This window comes from Anser anser, assembly GCF_964211835.1.
Source record: "Anser anser genome assembly, chromosome: 6".
Classification (NCBI taxonomy): domain Eukaryota; kingdom Metazoa; phylum Chordata; class Aves; order Anseriformes; family Anatidae; genus Anser; species Anser anser.
The window spans coordinates 31,989,176-32,010,489 of record NC_139726.1 but is presented as its reverse complement, the minus strand read 5'-3'; the positions used below and the strand labels follow the sequence as shown (position 1 = coordinate 32,010,489).

Here is a 21,314-nt window from a genome sequence, read left to right as displayed (position 1 = left end):
CTGCTTACCTTCAGGCATGTATTTGGAAAGTGTGACTTCATGAATTGTGTCAGTGTCTCCGTGCTAACTGTGTTGCTATTTAAGTGCATCTTCACAGTGAATCCTCTTCCAAACCTAGGGGAGAAAGAAAATCACAATTAACACAGTAGGAAAGAGAAACAGATAAAGAAAATCCTTTGAGAGTGCTGCACAGCCTCTTTGGGAAAATCTAATGCAGGCAGAGTGCAGCTTGAATGGGGTCAGGGTTGTTAACCTGGAGTGAATCTCAATAAGAAACTGAGCTATTGTGATAACTAACGAAATCAAAGCTCAACCCCAACATGCATTTTACATTTTCAGCAGTAAACAGATTACTTTGGGGAACACATCTCTTGGAAAAAAAGGCTGTGAGAGAGCAGAAAGCGCATTAGTTAACAGAATTTCAATGGTGTAGTAGGGAACATAAAATAGAAAATTGCTTATTTTGATGCCCTGTTAACAAAGGTCTGATGTCCAGAGCCCTCAAAGCTGTGTGCTAGTAACTCCACATGCCAATCAGTAGAAGTGAAATTGGTACACTTTACTGACCTGCTCTTGATATGCTGCAAAGAGCCAATGCACTGAAAACTCCCGTTCACCATAATAGCCAGCCTGGTACAGAGGGCTTCACATTCTTCCATGCTGAAAAAACAACAAAGAAACTCGAATAAATCATCAAGAAGGCATAAATAAAATAGTTACTTTGGCGATCAGAGAACATTACTGCATTTTCCCTAGAGTACTGAAGTGCTGTGAGTCTACGTGGGCACCCCCATTCAGCCCCAGCAAAACCCCAAACCTGTTACAGCTCAGCGCCCTGAAATTCTGCAAGAAGCAATCAAAATTCTGGAGGATGGACCTCTCCATGCCTCCTGAAGACCCTGAAACTGGAAAGAAAGCCAAAAAACCCCTACCTGTGGGACGTGAGTATCACTGAGCATTTGTTCTGCACTTCCTCACTGATGATTTTCCAAAGGTGGCGTTTAGCATTTGGATCCATTCCAGAGCTTGGTTCATCCTATTGGGAAAGAAGGACTAAATGTAATGCACTCAAAATCTTATCTTCCCAAGGCTTGTCCTATTTTTAGCTTCATCATTAGTGTTACATTTGCTGATAAGGACCCCCAGGTGAGCTGCCAGCGGTACAAATCAGGGAGAAGGATACTCCTGAACTGCATTATGGTTATGACTGACACATCCCAGGCTTCCTTCATGCAAAAGCAAGTCAGCTTAAGACTTCCATCCTCACTGCCCTTGGGAGCTGCCCACCTCCCCTGGTGACTGCGGGGGAAACTCCCAAGCCCCCATCGGACTCTTTATAGGAACTGAGTGCCTGTGGTAACACCAAGATCAACCTGATGAAGCAAGTCTTGCATTTCTCCATTTACATATACAATAAGCCAGAGATGAAAGACAATATATTGTCTCCTGTTTCATGCATTGCTGATAAAATTGATAGCCAACTTTCCATCATCAAATTGTTGTTATGGGTAATGCATTATATGAGGAAGAAAAACAGCTCGGGTTCATGTAGCAGTCAGTATGGAGGAAATTTCCCCAGCTTCTCTTTTTATTGAGATTTTACATGTTGCAAAAGCAGCTGAGGGGCTTGTGTGGTCAGAAGTAAAGGCAGAAGTGTAGGGCTGGATATGTGTTTGAGCAAGGGAGGTTTAAGTCCACTTAGGCAACAGGTTTAACACTGGGAAACCTGCCCAAAGAGCACTGCACACATCCAAAACACAACAAGTAACAAACTGCACAAAAAAAATGTATTTCAGCAATAGCATACCTCATGGAAGAAGTGGAAAGTTTGAAGTGAAAGAAAAAAGGGGAAGCCAAATCTAGAAAAAACTGTTTTATGTTCTAACCTTGAAAGTTGCTCCTTTGCTCTCCTATTTATTTGCAGCTTTGGATGCTGCTTTTCTTGCAAGACTACACAAGGTAGTCAATACACAAAAATGAGAAAGAGCTGGGAACAAGGAAAATTTAACTGGCAAACAGAGGGCCTATTTTTGACCTCTAAAAGATTCTAACAGAAACTGACAGACTCACCACTCTCTGATACGCTCAGAGAAAATGTGGGTGCTTGCTGGAATCTAAACTTTCCTTGGATGCACATGTTGTAAGGCTAATTTATTCCATATGAACACTGAGGAATGTCCTGCAGGCCATGTCTAAGAAGGTTTCATTAGACTGCTCAGGTTCCGCTGCCAGCGGAATCTGCTCAATTCCACCCAACAAGGCTCCCATTTCTCACCAGCAACAGAATAGATGGATTCCCAATGAGAGCCAGGGCAGTTGACAACTTCCTGTTGGTGCCATAACTGCACATAGAGGTGACTCGGTCTTTGTAGGCCATCAAATTCAGCCTGTGGAGAAGCTGGAGTACGATCTACAGGCAGAAGAGAACAACAGTGCCCAGGAATTACCACACACACACCTACAGTGAAATACTAATTAAGTCAATGGAAAGGCTCTCAATAACAAGAAAATGCTTTAAGTCAAGCCCTAGTGTTACTCACTCCTTTGATCTCTCTCTCTGGGATGCCGTGGAGCCTAGCATAATAATACATGTGCTCTTCCACTGTCAGCAGGTCATCCAGGGCATCTTCCTGAGGACAGTAGCCAAACAACGACCAGTGTGCCTCGCTGATGTCATTCAAGGACCTGTGTAAGGAAGTCAGCAAGTCAGTTTAAACACACTGAATTGCTAATGCACTTTGGAATCAGATAGCAGAGATAAAAACCCTTTCTCCTGCTTCCTACCTCCTCCCCAGCCCTGGAAGAGAAATGCTATGAATTTGCAGACTTTCAGCTTTCAGGCCCTCAGTTCTGCAAAGGAAGAGCTGTATCTGTGAACCACAGTGTCTAGTACTTAAGTCTCCAATTACCATCAGCCCTTCGGATAGCATAGCTGCCACCAGGCCCACTCCTGTTAAACAGTGCTTAGAGATGAGTCCTTCTGGTCTCCAGAAGTGGAAGATCTGAGGATCTAGATGGAATGAATGGAATGAAGTGGAAGAAACACCACTGAGAACAGCAGAGGTATGAGAGCAAAATGCAAATGGTAAGGAAGCAAGTATGCCATCTTCAAAGCATTAAGCTCCCTGCCTTATTCATTTTTGCTCTGCCTTGAATGTTTGGTTTTGTTCCAGACTTTTTTTTTTTCTTTGCCATCCAGCCTTATAAACTGTTTCCAGGCTGATCTGATCACGCGCCTTCCCCTGAAATCACATCTCCATACCCAGAGTGATCCTGGACCTGCAACCTGCCGCTGGACGCTCCGATATCACCTGTCAGCATCTTAAAGATGGTCGTCTTCCCAGCTCCGTTCACACCAAGCAAGCCGAAGCACTGGGTTGTGGGAAAGAAAGGTAGAAACGTAACCATGCTGTATTTATAATGCAGAAATATTGCACTGAGACGAGCGCTCAGTGCAGCTTGTCACTTCTTTCCTTTGGACCCTTGAGCAAGATGAATTGCAAGAGAGGCAGAGATACTCAGAGCGTACGAACGTTATAATGGAGGTTGTTTATGGTACAATATACCGCAGCTTTTATTAGGATCGTTTGTTTAATATGGTGAAGAATCAAGGACGTGTCTCTAATAGAGTCGTTCCTTTTACTGCAAGGTGCATTTTTGCAGCGAACTCATCTGACAGGCCAAATCCTGATCATCTCATTTGTGCAAAACATCCCATTGACAGCAACAGAGCTATTCATAGGGATGAGGTGAGTGAGGTTTGTCCTGTCATTGGTAAAACCTTAATGCGACACAAGATTTTCTTCAAATAATCTCACTAATGCACTACATTAATAAGATTAAGAACTGGCTCCCTGTAGTGCAGTTCAGTATCTCATGCTAAAATCCATGTTTTATTGCTGAGGTTGGAGATATGCAGTTGTGTGTCGCATAAGCAATAACCATTGTGCTGATAATTACTGTTATTTTGATATCATTAACACAGACCAGCTGATCTGAAAACCCTCGTGTGCTGGGCCCTGTCCAGAGGCCCAGCATCCATCCAGAGCTCATCCCCACCTCGAGCTCCACTCAGGGACAGTGTCTGTGCACAGCCTGCAGTGATCAGTGAGGAATGGCACCCCAAGCCCCACCAGCACTGGGATGACTTTTGCCAGGAGTTAGAAGCCTTGATGCCTGTTGTGGTTTGGAGAAATCCTCTGCCAGAAAGAACAGTGGCCACACTGCCCATGTGAAGCTGCTGTCCTCCTGCCCAGCACCCTGAATTCTTTCACGTGCCCCGTAGCTCAGCGATACCCAGGATTATTTCCAAGCTTCCCCACTAGTCAGGTGAACAGCCTGAGATAGGATCTGTCCTCCAGAGGCCCCGTACATTTTCCTATGGGTCTCAGATAATGTTCCATGTGCTCCTGTCTTTTCTTTTCTCCTAAGTCAGTGTTTTTATAGGTAACTGAACTGATGTGACTGAAGAATGTTTTTCTCTTTAAAGTCCTGATTCATGGAAATGCGTGTACAGCTGAAGTGATTTTGCTTTCTCTGATGGGCAAACACAAGCAGATAACCCTGACTCACTGTCTCACATGCAGTTTGGTTTAGATGAAGAATTGCAACTGGCAAAATGCTGCTGTCTTCATTTAAGTTTGGCAAGCCACAGTGATCCCTCCAAGACCACGCTGTGCTAGGTGCTTTGCAAACACAACATACAGACAATTTGCTCTAACTATAGCCCCACACTGTCTCATCCTGTTCCTGTTTCTAGGGCCTTCAGCTTGGTGCTTGGTGTCCCAAATCTACCAGGAGCCTTTAGTTGCTACTGGAACTCCAAGAATTAATATATAGTAAGTGCAAGGTGAAGGAAGGAAGAAAGAAAGAAGTCAGAGCAAAGCAAACCATTCCATTAGTACTGGGACAGTGGCAAGGACTGGGAGAGAAGATGATGGTGGGACTTTGGATCTGTCCCAGTGTCCCCCCTGTAGCCTTTCCCCTTGGCTTACCTCTCCAGCTGGAATCCCCAGGCTGATGTTTTTCACAGCCACAATGCGTTTGTGGGGAAGGTGGTAGATCTTTGTGAGGTTCTGGAGCTGCACCACGTCGAAGTCAGCTTTGCCGGACTCTACCCGGTTCCTCTCTGCCTGGACATCCCCGTCCTCGTCAGTCACAGGCAGCAGAAGCAGTGCTTTGCCATGCACTCTGTCAAACAGGTACCTATGTGGAGGGAACAGGGGCCATTACCCTCTGGAAATCACAGACAGTAGGGGTCTGTGTGTTTGGGATACTGAGGAGCCGTCCTGCGAGACCCCAGAGCATGCAAATACACACAGGTATGCAGTTTCTATTCTATTTGCTCCCTCTAAGGCATTAAAAAAAAAGAAAGAAAAAAAAGTGTGTTCTCTTTCTGCCTCATTTTTTCTCTCATTCAGGAAACATTCTGAGCTGGAGCAGGTCCTGCCTCGTGGCCACACTCATGGTGCAGGGAACAGGTTCTCGCTCCTCACTGGAAAAAGATGGGGAGATTCAAACTGAGGAGGATCTCAGTGGACTCACTCCTCTCACCAACGAGCTGAACATCAGCTCACCAAAGCCAGAGCCCTGAAACGGGGGCTCAGTCCCTGAGCCAGCAGGGACTAGGAAAGGACTCCAGTAACCTATACCTCTCTTAGTTGATCACTGTGTCAGAGAAAACTTATTCTGTGTTTGCAGAGCATCTCGGAAATTTATGGGCTGAATAATCAACAACGATGGCACAAGAGCCCAGAATAGAACCACTGAGCACTGGCTCGGTCCATTCTCACTGCGAGACTCCAGATGTTACTTACTGTAGTACGTTGTTCCAGACCTTCTGAATCAACCTGTCGTGAACTGTCAGACGAATGGCAAAAAACACAGTGCCCTGGATAAACATGGCAAACAGCTTGGATGTGGTCTTGTCCAGCTCAAAGGTTTTGTCAGGGTAGTCCACTCCATAGGCTTTTAAGAAGCCCAGCAGCGCCTGATCCTGTGACAGTTCAATCAGGCCATAGCCAAAGCAAAATTGTGGGAACAGAAGGAACACATGCCTTAAGTTTTCAGCGAGATCATACAAGCCCTGGAGAAAAAATAAAACAAAACAAAACAAAAAAGAAAAGAAAAAACAGCAGAGTCACTGTCTTTATTCATAGAATAAATTCACAGGTTTCACTGTGTGACTGAAGTGTAACAATTACATTGGGATTTGCTTGTGTCTCAGAGCAGAGATAAATTGAGAGCAAAGAGCTCTGGAGACAGCTTGTTTCACAGACACAAGGTCAGAGAAGTCAAGAGGCTGTGATCACCCATAGTAAGCAGCATCCAGTTCCTGGAGCAGCCACCTCACCCGGTGCACGCAAGCAGCCAGAAACCCACCCGTGAGCCAGAGCTGAGTCCTGCAACGGAGCTGCAGTGCCCAAAATTACTGTTGCTGCACCAACCCACTGCAGAGCATGGACTGTTCCCCAGTCTCGCTCCTCTGGAGAGCTGCCCTATCTGGTTTTCTTGGAAAAACATCTCCATAAAACACAAGATTTGGCACTAATAGACATAAAAGGGCTTTTCCAGTTAATTCATGGCAAAAGAGCCAAGTGCACGGCCTAACAGTTACGCACTCTCATATGCAGAGATTTGGTACATCTCTAGCAGAAGAAAGGATTAGTACGTGCTGCAAAGTGGAGAGGCAGTAAATTAGCATGGGGAGAGGCTGACTCCCTGCCTCTGGAGAACAGAGAGATAAAACCAGATTATATTCTTACATCCCTAAAATCCAGGGGGTTGCTTAGCAAGCGCTATCCACCTAGAGAGCAAAATCCACTGCAGCTATTGTTTTACAAAGCAATTGCAATTTATGTAAAAGAAAAAAAAAAACAACATCTAGATATAAGGTGTACATTTTAATCCCACCGATTCCTAGGGATATCTCTATTTAAGAAAAGGCTTGACTTTAGGGAATCATCACTGTCTCAGAGTCATTTTTCATCCTTGCAGGGAGAAGATTGCATTACAGATCTAGCTGACAGACAGCTGGTGCTGGGCTTAATGCAGCACACTTCACACTCAGGGCAATCAAATCTAGTCATCACTCTCTAGTTTGTACGGCAAGAACTTAGCAATGGTTGAAGTTCCTGTCAACCTCGTATCAAACATCCATGCCCACTTCCTGCCCTTCTCTGCACGGGCAGTTTTTGACCTCTCTTTTTATATTCTTCCCTCTGACACCATCCTGTCCATCTTAGCTGGGGGAGCAGATTTACACAGACAAGCAGGATTCCAATTTGATTCATGTCCTGTCTACAGGGAAGCCCACAAAGTCCTGCAACTAACGTCCTCTGCTTGGACTACATTACATATCTAGAAACCAGCCAGGAACCTGCTTAGGACATGATCAAACCCACCAAACTCAACAAGAAGTGTCCTGTCATTCTGCTCAGGGCTTGCTAATAGCAGGGATCCTACCTGGTCTGTGGCCTTTTCCTGGGAGAGCAGAAACACAACTGAGTGCGTGATTATGGTGTTGATGCCAAAGAACAAGTTGACGCAGACATAAACGATGAAGGCCATTCCTGTCTCTTTGAAGAACCCAGCCAGCAGGTACATCCATGAAAACGTTGCATATCTATAAATTGCCAACAGCACAAAGAATACTCCAGTGATTAAAAGAGCAATTGAAAACCAACAAGTAAAGTTCTCAGACAACATAACTGTCTTGGTATGTAACTAGCTTTCCATATTACAGGATTGTAAGGGAGGAAAAATGTCTTCGTGTCTGTTAGAATTTGGAGAAGTTTATGACAGAGGCTTTGAACATGTAGCCCTGACTGAAAGCAGACAGACAAGGCCTGGGGGATTTAAAGCCAGGGAGACCATTTTTCTAACTTTTCTTGAATTTTCCTGTGTTTTTCATTCCCTTGTTGATTTTGAAATGTTTCTGTATCAAACTTTGCTCAGTAAATACATGCTTGCAGCCCAGGCTATCACTGTGAACTTGCATATTTTGTACCCTCACACAGATTTTGCTTTGAATAAAGCAGGTATGACAATAGCTTAGCTCACTGTTCCTGGAAGGAGTCACCACTTCTGAAGTGAACACTGAAGAAGAAAGCCCACATATTCCTCTGTTGAGTCCCAAATCACAGCAGCCTGCAATATCCAGTTCCTCACTCTGATATTTAAATAGCTTCACACTTACCCAAAGAGTAGCAGCAGAAGAAATACTGCCAGTAAGTTATTGTTGTTGCAGAAAGCTGGTATCTGGAAAGATGAAATAACTCCTACTGAGAGTCCAATAGGGACCATAAAAAGCACCTGTAAAATGATATTAAAAAGATGTTATTAGGATGGTAATTCTTATGCATTTTTCTAGAACGATATGAAAGCAGCAAAGTCTGAATTTGTTCCCACCATTGCTGCTTAGGTTTTCTAGGAGAAATCAAACACATTTGGGGGGTCTCAGTCCTCCTGAAACCCTAGGGAGTCCTCCATATGAATCCTGCAAAGCCACTTTGAATAGGCTAAATGTAAAAAAAATAAAAAATAAAATTAAAAAAAAATACCCTTTGGGGTTTCTGTTAGCCTTGCAGTTCATTGCTTTTTATAAATCTGGTCTCCATAACGTTGTGTCAAGCTATCGCCTACCATGCATCTGCCTTGAGAGGTTCCTCTCTTCCTCAGTTTTGGGATTTAAAAGAATTGACTGGTGGGGAGTGCTGGATTAGTTGCAGCCCACTGAATAATGATTGTGGCAAGGATTCTGGGGATTTTTCCACAGGCTGATTTACAAATATGCAGTGCTGGAGCAAGGGCTTGGACTGGGCAAACAGAAACACCATCTGCCCCATTCTCCAGCCCCCGTGCCATGACTCAGGGATGCTGTGCCAAGCCAGACTGAGGCCACAGCTCACATTAGCCAGAGGATTTCAGGCCTTAGCCCTCACTGCATCAGAGAGGGGCTGGCCACCCAGATACCCTTGCAGAATTCCTATTTTCAGGAGCTGATGTTATTGCTGGGATTTTAGGCGCTAGAAAAATGCACTGATGGAAACCCATGGGATATGTGGAGCTGGTCACCATTACAGCACAGGTGGCAGTGCCAAAACTCCAGAGCAGAGACAGTCTGCACTTGCAGATTTCTAGCTATGTGAGGGTTTGACATCGTGCACTGAAGGTAATTCATAAGACACAAAGCACTTTAGTCTACAGACACTGTGCATATTTATCTTCTTAGCAATGCTTTCCAGCAGTGCTATTAACCCTCTTTACCATGAGGAGACTAAACTTCAGGCAGTACAAGAGCATGCCTACACCACATAATGCAGCACAGAGCTGGGGAGCTCAACTATCTATAGGAACAGGGTGGTAAATCTATACAGCGCAGTGCAGCACTGTAGAAAGCCACTTGCTCACATCCTGGAAGGCACAGAGCTGCATTAGTAGCTCTTCTTGGCTTAAAAAACCTTTATAACAGATAATCTTGAAGAGAGCATTCAACCCAGCAATGGATTTTTGCCCAACAGAGGACTGTCAGCTGTGAGATGTCTGCTAATGTCACACCCTGTGGTCCCAGGGTTTCCAAAATGGCTGTAGCCTCGAGCCCCAAATCCTTACCCGAGATGCATAAAGCCTGCATGACAACTCATCTAGCCCTGCAAGCTAACCAAAAAGCAGCTTGCTGCTTGCATGCTAAAATTGAAATCAAGCTCTGGCCTGTTCTGTGCTGCTCTTGTATAAATGTGCTGAGTGTTTTGCATACACTCGAGAGAGAAGGAATGCCTTTGCTTAGCAAAATCCAGTGTTGCGGTTCACATTTAATTGTCTTCAATGCCTTTGAGAACAATTACTACATAACACACTTGGTAGTGATAATATTAATAAGTCTAGGCAACCAACTTTAAATAAAGAACATTTTTCCCCTCCTGCTGCTGAATGCTACTCTTGATGCGTTTAAGAACGTGAATTATTTACCAGATCATAAACGAAGTTAGTCACCCAGTAGCTTGTCATCCCAATGCCTGAAATATGCTGCAGTTGCTTGGCTTTGGTTTGATGTTCTTTCACCACATATAGCACAAAGCTTGCGGTTGTGATAGAGTAGCCAACCAGAACTGACATTGAAACTATGATATCGAGTAAGCTGTTGAGCCTGGGGAGAAAGCAGAGAAAGATGTATATGGTGAGTCAAAGTGGTAGACATCCCTCATCACATTGTTAGAGCTCAGAAACTAAAAGGGCCTGATGGGGTGCCAGTGTCTTTTGCTAGTGTTTATTATTACGCCTAGCAAAAAAGGACTCACAACACTGAGTCAAGACAGCCACAGCATTGATTGGAAAGGCCAAAAGGAAAATTATGTAATTAATATTATGCTGAAGCACAACGATGTGATACTGTAACTGTGACCTCCAGATTTAAATGGGATCCTGCAAAAATACCCTAACAGGAATCATCAGTGCTGTGGCATCCAGGATCCTACTCATGCATAAAGGTAATGAAGGCAAGGATGGGAACAGTTTCCACATTTGGAGGGAGATATTTAGTAATTTTGGCTGCTTTATGGTTTTCAAGAAACTGGTTTGCTTCTTTTGAAGCTAAATAATTCAGGCATCGGCCAAATGAATCTTCTTACATTACTTGTTCTTGACTCTGTCCTCCAGGATATGGGTGAGCTGATAAGAAAATACCTAAAAAGAAACAAAAAGAAAATAAATTTAAAATGTAGCTAGCTTAAAGTTTCTTTCCCCAGCTCTTGAGATTGGCAGTAATACAGAAAACTAAGTAGAGAAGAAAAGCAGACCAAAAGTTGTTCTTGCTCTATCGTCTTGGTGTGACCTTGGGCAGGATTTTGAATGTCCCCATTTTTCCTACGACTTCATGTTGCTGCTCAGCAGCTGTGAAATTCAAACCCTAGGCCTCGTTTCTGCATCTGTCCAGCTTTAAAGGCTGTATCACTCACTTCAGCAAGAGCACTCCTACACCTAAAATTAGCCACGTGTTTGTGGGCCCATGTATTTTAGGTTAGATTCTTCAACACTGATGCATTCAAAATTGGTGAATACGTTTCATCTTAAAGCTGCTGCTTGATGATTTCACTGCATTTCATCTTTTATTTTATCATGAGAAACAAATCATTCCCTACTGCCTTTCCCCACAGCTATTATCTTCCTATATTATATGTTTTTACCTATACGGGGATCTGTTGAGAAGCTAGCATTAACCCAAGTAAGCTGCAGACACCTTTGTCCCCAGTTTGACAATGAGTTAATTCTGAACAATTGTCTCATGCAGTCAAAAAGCCAAAACCAAAACCAGAGCATTTTGTTCAAAGGAACTAGTGAACATTGCTTTGTTCAGGGGCAATTTGTGCCCATAAAACCAGAGGTTTTTTGAACAGGAGGAGTAACCTGGGGGACTCTGGTGGGGCAGTTCCAACCTCCAGTGAAGGTCAGTGCCTTGGTCACACCAAAATGACAGCTCAGTCTCTACGTCTCCAGCAACCAAGAAAGGGTTTAGGTCAAGTTTGTGCCCAAAAATGAGGTTCTCCACCTGGACTTAGGCACCTGAATAAATGCCTCAGTTCTCAGCAGGTGCTGGAGAACCTCTGGCTGCTATTAAATGCAAAGAGATTTGCTAGCACACAGCACCTCTGAAATGTAAGCTCCTTAGTGCCTGACTTTGGGCAGCTGTAAAAGGAAGGACAATTTTGGGCTATTTTCCTGAAGAAGGAACACTCTGACTCGGGGGCCAGCAAGGAGGAAACTGTGGTTTTAGGTGACCAACTGCCATACTGAGCAAATAAATCTGCAAGGGAGGATTTCCTAGGAAATTCATTTCCAAGGGGAAAAAAATCCTCAGCCTTGTCATAAGCGAGCAAAATGAAATTAAAATCTTGGGCTCCTGATAAAACCCCATAAACAGTCAGGAAATGTTTCCCTTCTCTAAAAGAGGGAGAGAAAAAGATACCGTCTGTCTAATCTGTTAATGCTCTACTATAAAGCCATTTTCCTTTGCTGAAGCTTAGGCTAGAAGTCGGAATTTCCATTTCAATGCTTTCTCTTTTTTGTTGGTTGGGATTGAGAGAAGAGAAAGCACAATATACATAAGTCAAAAGCTATTATGACTTGCTTAGTGACAGGGTAAAAAGCTCTTCATGTATTTTTTAAAAAAATATACACTAAGTCAAACCTCTAAAGCAGGACTGGCACCTCTTTCAAACTGCTGAAATGACAACACACTTTTATCTGGCCATTTCAATGCTTCTTAAACTGTCATTTATTTGTCACAAAAACAAATAGATTTAGCTGCCAGGGACGTACCACACGGACCGTCTGTTCAATTGTATTTCAAACTGGATTTACACTACCCCGGGGGAGCTATCCTCGTCCATTCATTTTATTTTCCCCATTCTATGGATCAGATCATTAGTGGGAAGCGGAGAATTATCTGCCTGGTCATTTACTACTGAGCATTTCGTTCAGAAAAAAAAGACACACACACAGCAGGACAGAGAGAATAAAAACTGCTGCTACTCTCTCCCACTAAAAATTGTTATTTTGCTGGTATCAAACTTTCCCTGTGCAAACTTTCTGACTGTTCATGTGAGCCTTTCGTCCCACTACCACATGCGTTGGGAATACAGAGATGGGGAGAACATCACTGCTTAATAATTCATCTGCTTTGGGAGGTGCCTGTTGCTGGAAGCACATGGCTCAGGTCTCCTCTCTCTGCACCCTGGCAGGGGCTCTGGCTTTGCCATGTGATTTTGCAGTGCATACTGAAGAGCCTGAACCTTCTGACCTCAAGGGCATAGTGTGATCTCAAAGGCACAAGCCTTTATTTTAGGACAGGGGTAGAGACAAGGCGCTGGTTTTGCTTGTTGTGAGGGGACTCGCAGTGCATCAGTATGTGGAGGTGGGAAGAGAGATGTGCTGCTTCGACTTGCAATCGGCACTCTGCTGTGCCTTGGATTCATGGCATGGCACTGAAGGCTTCAGAGCAGGTGCCTTTTCCCTTATCGTTAAATTCAGGCACATCATCGAGGAGTAGTCTTATGAGCAAAGTGACACTGTCACTTATCTCACTGTCACCTGGAACAGCAGGCATCAGAGATGAGGGGGGCTTGACATGGCCACAACATGGCTGGAAGGGCACCGTTTGTCACAGAAAATCAACTGGGGGGGGCATTCTGCACACAATCGCTACTCTTGTCAGGGCCAATACACCTCTGTATAAGGCTTCTCAAAATGACATCCATAAAAACCGTCCCCTCTTCTCCCTGCACCCCTCCATCCCCAGGGACAGGTGTACATACACAAACATATTCGTGCCTGTGCTGCACCCTGAACGTAGGCTAACCAGCAAACACTAAAATAAGGTACCCAGGTTTATCAGCAGCAATTGGGGTTGCTGCATTGCATTACTGAGAAGAAACTATGAGAACTTATGAGCCCAAATGGGCTACTAATTCTCCTTGGGATCTCTGTACTTCATGCGTGAGAGGAAAAATAGAGCTGAAAATGATGTTTCTCACTTAATCTCACTCTCTCTCATTCACACTCAAAGACAAACATACACATACCCACACATCCCGAGCTGCTCTCAGCAGAAGGGTGAAATATTAAAATTAACTAATCTAAACCACCCATGGAGATGACCTAAAGTAGCCTTTCTGTGCATAACTAACAGGCACCTAACAAAAGACAGCTATTTCAGTACCATAACGAGAAGCAATAAATCCAATAGCAACCGTTGCCAGTTTTTTGGATGGATGAAGAAGTATTTTATGTAGAAGCTGGGGTCTTCCCTGTCCAACTCCCCTGAATCTTTGACAAAGGCACATAAAATATGCCTTATTCATGTTTTTCAATTCTGTTTTTAAAGGAATCTGCATCATTTGGAATTTAAAAAATGGCCTCACTGAAGTCAAGGTAAGTGCTGTCATTGATTTCAACACAACCATGATATTCCCCGAGTTGGGAGAAATTGTCTGTTCATGTGAAGGGCCACCTACCATAACTGGAAGAGTCATTTTTTGGCAGATTAGCTCGAAGAATGAAGTTGTTCAAGCTGTTCAGATAGGCTGGAAGGCTGTGATAACCTTCGGGATTATACCACACCTGCACAGAATTGAGAAATTGAAACAAATTGGGAGAGAAATTGTTACTGATAACATTTTGGTTTGTTCTGCTTGCACAAATGAATCATTCCATAGCTGTTATCTGAATTCATAAGGCTCTACAAGTTAAAGTCCAATGATTAAACCACATCAAGCACCAAATGAGTATAAAAGCACATTTCACTTAAAACGTGAGCAGTCCCATCAGCTTCATTTGCCTTCTGGGAGAGAAGAAAGAAGCACTAGCTGGCTATGTGACAAAGCATACAGATTTTCTTTTCTGTAATAAGTTGCTCAGATCTTAAGAGTACCAGCAGTGGTGACTTCCAAAAGAAGGCTGGACCAGTCAAACATTAAGGAAAAGACTGCTTTAGGGCAGAAAATAGCCGCCTTCTCTTTTAGCAACAGCCATTCCCACCCTCATAGTAACTCTTTTTTGCCTTTTGTTTAGAGGTGTAAGTTACCTTTCATAGCACAGAGGGCTTATGCTATTAAGGTCAGAGGCTTAAACACAGCCCACAGCATCCCCTTTGCATCTCCCCAAGTTCTACACACTAAACGACTATTTTCCTTGCCCTAGCAGAGCAAGTACTGCTAGAGAAAGAGAGGGCTGGAAGCCTGCCCTGTCTCCAGCACTATCAAGGTTTCAGGTATTAAATCCGACAGATGATAAGCAAATATCGAGAGCTTTCAGATATAGGATCGGAGGGGTGAAAACGTCTGCAAACTGATTATAAGAGCTCTGAGCACTAGTGAAAGAATAAACCCCAAAATTACCTTTTCTTGGGGCCACCTCTGAAAACAGCACAGCTCTTGCAGGAACACTCTACTTACTGGTAACTAGGTTTTCCAAGGAGACAAGAGAATCTTGTAAACTCTTGTGTTTCTTTCCTACCTTAGATTTCAGCCTTGTTTTTTATTTTTTTTTATTTTTTTTTTAACACTGATGTGTTAGAACATTTTCACTGAGCAGAAACAGAGAAATGGGTAAATCAGAACATACAAGGCAGACCTAGCTAAGGCACATACGTTCTCTCATGAGATAAAGGTGCCACTAACTGATCTTTTCACTTTTCTGTAATAAAATTATAACAGCAGAAAAATTGTTTCCTACTAGCAAGAGAAGTCAGACCAATAAAGAAGAATGGGGAGAGGAAGGGAAATAAACTGAAAGTCATCTCTGCCATGCCAAGCTGCAGATCTCAGGAGTTTTCGCTTTATTTTCTGCAATATCACTAAAGTCAACATCACTCCTGCATCCCCCACTTCCCCTGCCACGACAAGCTAGCAGATGGAGGTCAGTTACCTTAGTTAATGTTCTGCTGGGCGGCACTGGCTTGATGTCAAACTGGAGATCTCTTGTCAAAGGCATCCCGAAGCTCCAGCCACCATACCTGAGGGAAAAACCCACAAAGAAATGCATTGTTATCCTCACCCAGAAGCTTTAATACCACCGTTGGTGTAGAGAAGCATGGACTCTTTGGAAACATTCATGTGCTGCATGCTACCATCACCTTAATTAATTCTTGATTGACTTGAAACAGAAAATCTTATCCCAGTATGTGGTATGATGCCATGCCAACACAGCTACAGGAGCCCTTATTTGGGGGGAAAGAAAAGGAAACAAACTCAGAGGCACTGTCACAAAATTGCCTCCATTTGAGAAACATTTTGGAGCTGCTTCCTCACCACACTGGAACAAGATGACTGCTTCTTTTCCAGAAGCTGAGCAGCTCAGGTTAAATCAATGGACAGATGAACATATTCCTTGACAACCTTAATGGCAGGCTATTTTTGCCCCAAGACATGCTGTGCAGCTGTGATGCAGACTCCACATACTAATAGCTCCAACGGCCCCCTGGTGCAAGAAAACACTCAACTTCTAACTTCCTTGGAACAGATGCACTTGTTTAAGTGAAGCACACACCAAGACTCTTCAGAGAATTAAACCTGAAGGAGAATCTCTCCCTAGGGTTTGCTTCATGACAGGCTGTGTCAGATTTTCCTCTTTTTAAACATTTCTGAGCCAGACAACAGCTCATCTGTGGATGCAGCCATCAACCCATCAAGTGATTGACATTTTATCCCTAGGTGCTCTCTGCTATGATCGAGCAGAGCACTTACACAAAACCTTTATCTTTAGCTCTGTAACTGCAGTGCATTTTACCTCCTTCCACCAGATTCACAGAGACCATCAGCAGTGGGGTCCTGCTAAACCCTTACTTCACTGCCCCCACTTCGAGTACAGGGGTATGATACCTGTTATATGTGCTCCCATTGCAGTTACAGAATCTCAGAATCATAGAATTGATTAGGTTTGGGTTGGAAGAACTAGGTTTGGGTTGGAAGGGACCTTAAAGATCATCTAATTCCAACACCCCTGCCATGGGCAGTTCAGAGAATGACTGGAGGCATGTGCTGTACCGTTTTTGCAGGAAGTCTTTGGTGGTTGCCAGAATGTAGGTCTCCACATTGTGCCCCGTAACGTTATAAAGCATCCGTGTAGAGAAGGTCCTTCTGTGAGGGGGAGTATAGTTCGTCTGCGGGCACGTCTGAGAGGAGATAAGTGAAAAAAACATTAGTGGCTGTGCTTTAACTAAAAACCTAGCATATCAGGACAAGATTGAGAGCTGGCAATGGTGACATTCTGGTCCCGGGACTGATTCCTACAGAAGCTGGTGATCTGCAAATCAGGGTGCCAAGACCCACAGCATACATCTCTGTGTGCTGTTCTCAATGTATTTAGTGAGGTGCTTCAAAAACAACCTTTGCTTGAGTCTACACTTCAGTTTTACTAACATCAATGAGACCTTGAAATGTGCTTCATGCTAGGTAGGAAGATTTTTCCCGAATTAAGGCTGATCCTATTTAGAAGAGCTTCAGAGTGACTGCACTGACAATGACAGAGGGCAAAACAGCTTCATGGAGCAGAAAACTCCACAGTGGCCTCAAACTCTCATCTTGCATTTCACAGTAGCTATGCTCTACATTTTTACTTTACTGTCAGTCATTGGGAATATTTTCCAGAGCCTCAGAGAAACCTTGGATTAGTCCTGAATATATAATTTAACACACTGAGGGTCAAAATCGCATCGACTGTTTCATAAGGTTGAAACGTCCTACACCAGACAGCATGCTGGCTGCTTCTTTCAACTCATCCATAACAAAAACCCTGGCCTCCCCTATTGTGTATCTGTTCAAAACTTTACATCAGAATACACAAAATAGCTGCCTTCACGCTGAGGAACACCTGCCTGTGCCTGCTAGAAGTGAGAATCAGCTTTGAACATTATCCTGACTTACCAGAGGAATGATGCCAATACTTTTAACGATATGAAATTAAGTGTATGTCCAGAAAACTGCATAAAATAGCTGCATTGTAAGGAATGGCTAGGAATGTTCTACTAAGTACACGCTTTATCTTACAAACAGTGTCAAGCTGCGCCTTGAATTTGGTTTCCTACTGGAAAAAACTGAATACAGGTGAACAGCACTGTGGGGAGGAGAGCTCACCTTCCAACTGGACACGTTAAATTTTAACTTTCTTGGGGCAGAATCTGCCTTTTCCCCATGTGCATCTAAAGGCACTGAGCTAAGCAGGGTCCAGATCTGGTCCTGTATGTACCACCTCAATGCAAATAACTGATATTATTAATCATCACTATTTGTAATGGGGAACAGAGTAAAAGCAGACAGATCTAGACTTTGCATAAAGTTAAATTCTGAAGAGCAAACAGCAATAATAGCTGTGCTTTCACATAATGACAGTGCTGTATAAAATGCAATTTTCCTCTTGAATACATGCTCACCTCTGCTAAATGGGACAATCATATAACACTCAAAAACACCATTAAACCTTCCCCCACCAAGGGGAGCAAGTCAGATATATTAGCATGCAAATCTTCTGAGGTTGCCATTTCCTTTCCTGTTCCCAAACTGGTGCAAACAGTCATTACCCAGGGTACAAAATCATGGAATCATTAAGGTTGGAAAGACCTCCAAGATCATCTGGTCCACCACCAATGTCACCCATTAAACCACGTCCCTAAGCACCATGTCCAACATTTCCTTAAACACCCCCAGGGACGGTGATTCCACCACCTCCCTGGGCAACCCGTCCCAATGCCTGACCACTCTGAGAAGAAATGTCTCCTCACGTCCAACCTGAACCTCCCCTGGCACAACTTGAGGCCATTCCCTCTAGTCCTATCACTAGTTATCTGAGGGAAGAGGTCGACCCTCAGCTCCCCACACCTCCCTTCAGGTAGCTGTAGAGAGCAATAAGGTCTGCCCTGAGCCTCCTCTTCTCCAGACCAAACACCCTCAGTTTCCTCAGCCACTTCTCACAGGACTTGTGCTCCAGGCCCTTCACCAGCTTCATAGCCCTGCTCTGGACATGCTCCAGGGCCTCGATGTCCTTCTGGTACTGAGGGGTCCAAAACTGAACACAGCACTTGAGGTGCGGCCTCACCAGAGCTGAGTACAAGGGGACAATCACCTCCCTGGTCCCGCTGATACAAGCCAGGATGCCATTGGCCTCCTTGGCCACCTGGGCACACTGCCGGCTCATGTTCAGGAGAGCACCAATAAACACCCCCAGATCCTCTTCCTCTGCACACCTTTCAAGCCACTCTCCCCCAAGCCTGTAGCGCTGCATGGGGTTGTTGTGGCCAAAGTGCAGGACCCGGCACTTGGCTATGTTGAACCTCATCCCATTGGCCTCTGTCCATCGACCCATCCTGTCCAGGTCCCTCTGCAGGGCCTCTCTACCCTCCTGCAGAACGGCACTTACCCCCAACTTGTTGTCATCTGCAAATTGAGGGTGCCCTCAATTCCCTCAGCCAAATATCAATAAAGGTATTAAAGAGCATGGCCCCCAACACCGACGCCTGGGGAGCAATGATCAGAAAAAGACAACAGCCCTCCGTCCCTGGGTGGGCTTGAACCACCAACCTTTCAGTTAACAGCCGAACGCGCTAACCGATTGCGCCACAGAGACACAGGGCCCAGCAAAAACAGGAGGGATTTTGAACATTGAGTTCACTGTAGTTATTGTGCCTGCTCAGAAAACTGCTCCCAACCCACAAGTGACCCCCCCCAAACTCCTTCCCTTTTAGGTTTATTTGAATTACCTGGATGCCATCTGTGCAGTTGCAGGCAGAATACTTGGTTTGGGGGTTTCCACTGGTAATCCAAGGGCCAAGCATGTCTTCACTTAAACACTGCCTGAAAATGAAACACATTTTCCTCTGAGGTTCTCTATAACAAGGCATAAATGATCCTAACTGATGTCACATTTAATGACAGCAAAGATGGAAGTGAGTAGATTCAGTGGAATAACAGACCTTCTAGTCAGTTCTGGGGGCTTGAGGGAGTATTTGTCCTCCTGCTGACTTGGTAGAGAACCCTCACCACAGTTCTCCATGCCTGGATTCATTCAGCTGATTAGAAAGAACCCAGACACCTCTTCATTACCACAGTGGGCCTCATAAGGAGATAGCTCACCCAGGCCAAACTTCCCAGGTATGGGGTCAACCTGCTCTCATCCTGGCATCCTGTCACCACCAAAAATGTTCTTTTACTACTCATAGTAAAGGAATCCACTTAGGGTGGTGGATACTTCTTCAGGCAAACAAAACCACCAGATTCAAGGCCCTGGGACTGTGTGGAAGTTCCAGCCTCAGCCTTAAAGCACAGTATAGCTTGCTGTCTTCAAGCATATCTACAGTTTTGTGCTGGCAGATGTGAGCCTTCACTCCAAGCCATGTGGGCTCTCAGCAGGGCTAAGGTTCGCTTCACACTAAGCAGGACAACTCAGCTCAAGACTGACCTTCATCCAGTCAGCTCCATCTGTAAGGGGAGCAGTGAGCTAGGACCTGCCTTCAAAAGGCCACCTGCATATTTTCTAGTGAGCTGAGTCTGCAAGTCTGTCTGGAGACAGGCAGGAGGTATTTTTTCTCTGTGGCACCCGCACATGCAAATTCTGCAGATGATCAAAGATGGCTATTAAGGGTCTGTTGTCTAATAGGGTTATGTCAAATCTCTTGCAGACAGGATTTAAATGGGAAAATAAAACAAGAACTACTTACGAATTGCTTGCATTCATGCATGTGTTATCTGTCCCAGGGAAAGAAAGCATCGACGTGACTAAAGCATCCGTGGTTTCATTGAAATTCCTAAAATATAACAATAAAAAAAAAGTTCAAGGTTCTTCCACTACCACTGAGCAGAAGAAAGCTGTCTGAATGAAATAAGATTTATTTATGATGCTAAATAAATGATTATTTGTGGTGCTAGTCTTGCAAACCACTTAAGTAAAAGCAGCACATGAGGGCTGTAGCACAGGTTTAAAAGGACTGGTCATTGCTTAGCACTGCACTCCTACTCCGGTGACTTGCTGCCTCCAGATCGAAGTGAGATACTGAGGAGCTTTTGAACAATCAAAACTCTGTTTCCAGGGAAAAAGCATCTACTGCAATTTTCAGGCAAAACTTCTAGTCTCATCTCAACCAGCTCTCACATATGTGAAGTCCATTTGCTTTAGGTCATTCAGAAAGATGCTCCTCCCTCCTCACCCAGCTATCTAGCAGTTATCCATCAGGAGAAGCAGAGAGCTTTAGGAATACAGGACTCAGAGACACGTGTCTCCTACCCCCATCTAGCAGTACTGAAGCAGAAAGGCATGAGCAGTCCTGGGAAAGAACACCTGAGAGCAGATGTGCGATTTGTAATGATGTTCCAGATTAATTTTGTATTGCTCTCTTAAAGCTGAGAACCACTGGAGAAAGCAGTTCACCTCACGACAACAGGACGGGACAAATTATATTCCTTTTGGTAAAGGGATTTTTAAGCACAAGGAAATCATTCGGTGGTAACGTCCTAATCATGCTCTTCAGATCAGTGCACGCCTTGGACTAGTGAGTCCTGGGCGAGACAGCATGTCCTGTACTACCAGAGGGGAGGGCAATGCAGCTGGTTGACAAGATGAACAGAACTTAATCCTGCAGTTGTAATGCTGGAGCCAACTAATGTGCCACCTCCATTTCACATCAGGGGAAGAGTAAATATATTTTTTTAAAAATCCTTTCAAGGCAGCATGGCTGTCACACAGACAGAAGACTCCAATGGCAAACACAACGACGAATATTTTTCACATATTTCAGAGTTAATTCCAACTGAGAGGTTGTTTTTCTAAAGCTT

The 21,314-nt window shown here is 44.2% G+C and overlaps 1 protein-coding gene across 2 annotated transcripts in view; it reads right to left on the bottom strand.

Moving 5' to 3' along the window:
• The window catches only part of ABCA12 (ATP binding cassette subfamily A member 12), a 111,118-nt gene that overhangs the window by 2,832 nt on the left and 86,972 nt on the right, over positions 1-21,314 (bottom strand). For both annotated transcript variants that reach the window (XM_083840588.1, XM_083840589.1), the window contains 17 exons: positions 20,204-20,290; positions 19,247-19,340; positions 16,539-16,666; positions 15,421-15,508; positions 14,010-14,115; positions 10,629-10,683; positions 9,970-10,147; positions 8,198-8,313; positions 7,465-7,624; positions 5,817-6,085; positions 4,995-5,205; positions 3,263-3,372; positions 2,541-2,685; positions 2,276-2,410; positions 933-1,036; positions 568-660; positions 9-114 (listed from right to left, as the gene is read on the bottom strand). In XM_083840588.1, coding sequence (XP_083696714.1) covers positions 9-114; positions 568-660; positions 933-1,036; positions 2,276-2,410; positions 2,541-2,685; positions 3,263-3,372; positions 4,995-5,205; positions 5,817-6,085; positions 7,465-7,624; positions 8,198-8,313; positions 9,970-10,147; positions 10,629-10,683; positions 14,010-14,115; positions 15,421-15,508; positions 16,539-16,666; positions 19,247-19,340; positions 20,204-20,290 — 2,185 coding nt within the window. The remainder of the gene's footprint in view (positions 1-8; positions 115-567; positions 661-932; positions 1,037-2,275; positions 2,411-2,540; positions 2,686-3,262; positions 3,373-4,994; positions 5,206-5,816; positions 6,086-7,464; positions 7,625-8,197; positions 8,314-9,969; positions 10,148-10,628; positions 10,684-14,009; positions 14,116-15,420; positions 15,509-16,538; positions 16,667-19,246; positions 19,341-20,203; positions 20,291-21,314) is intronic.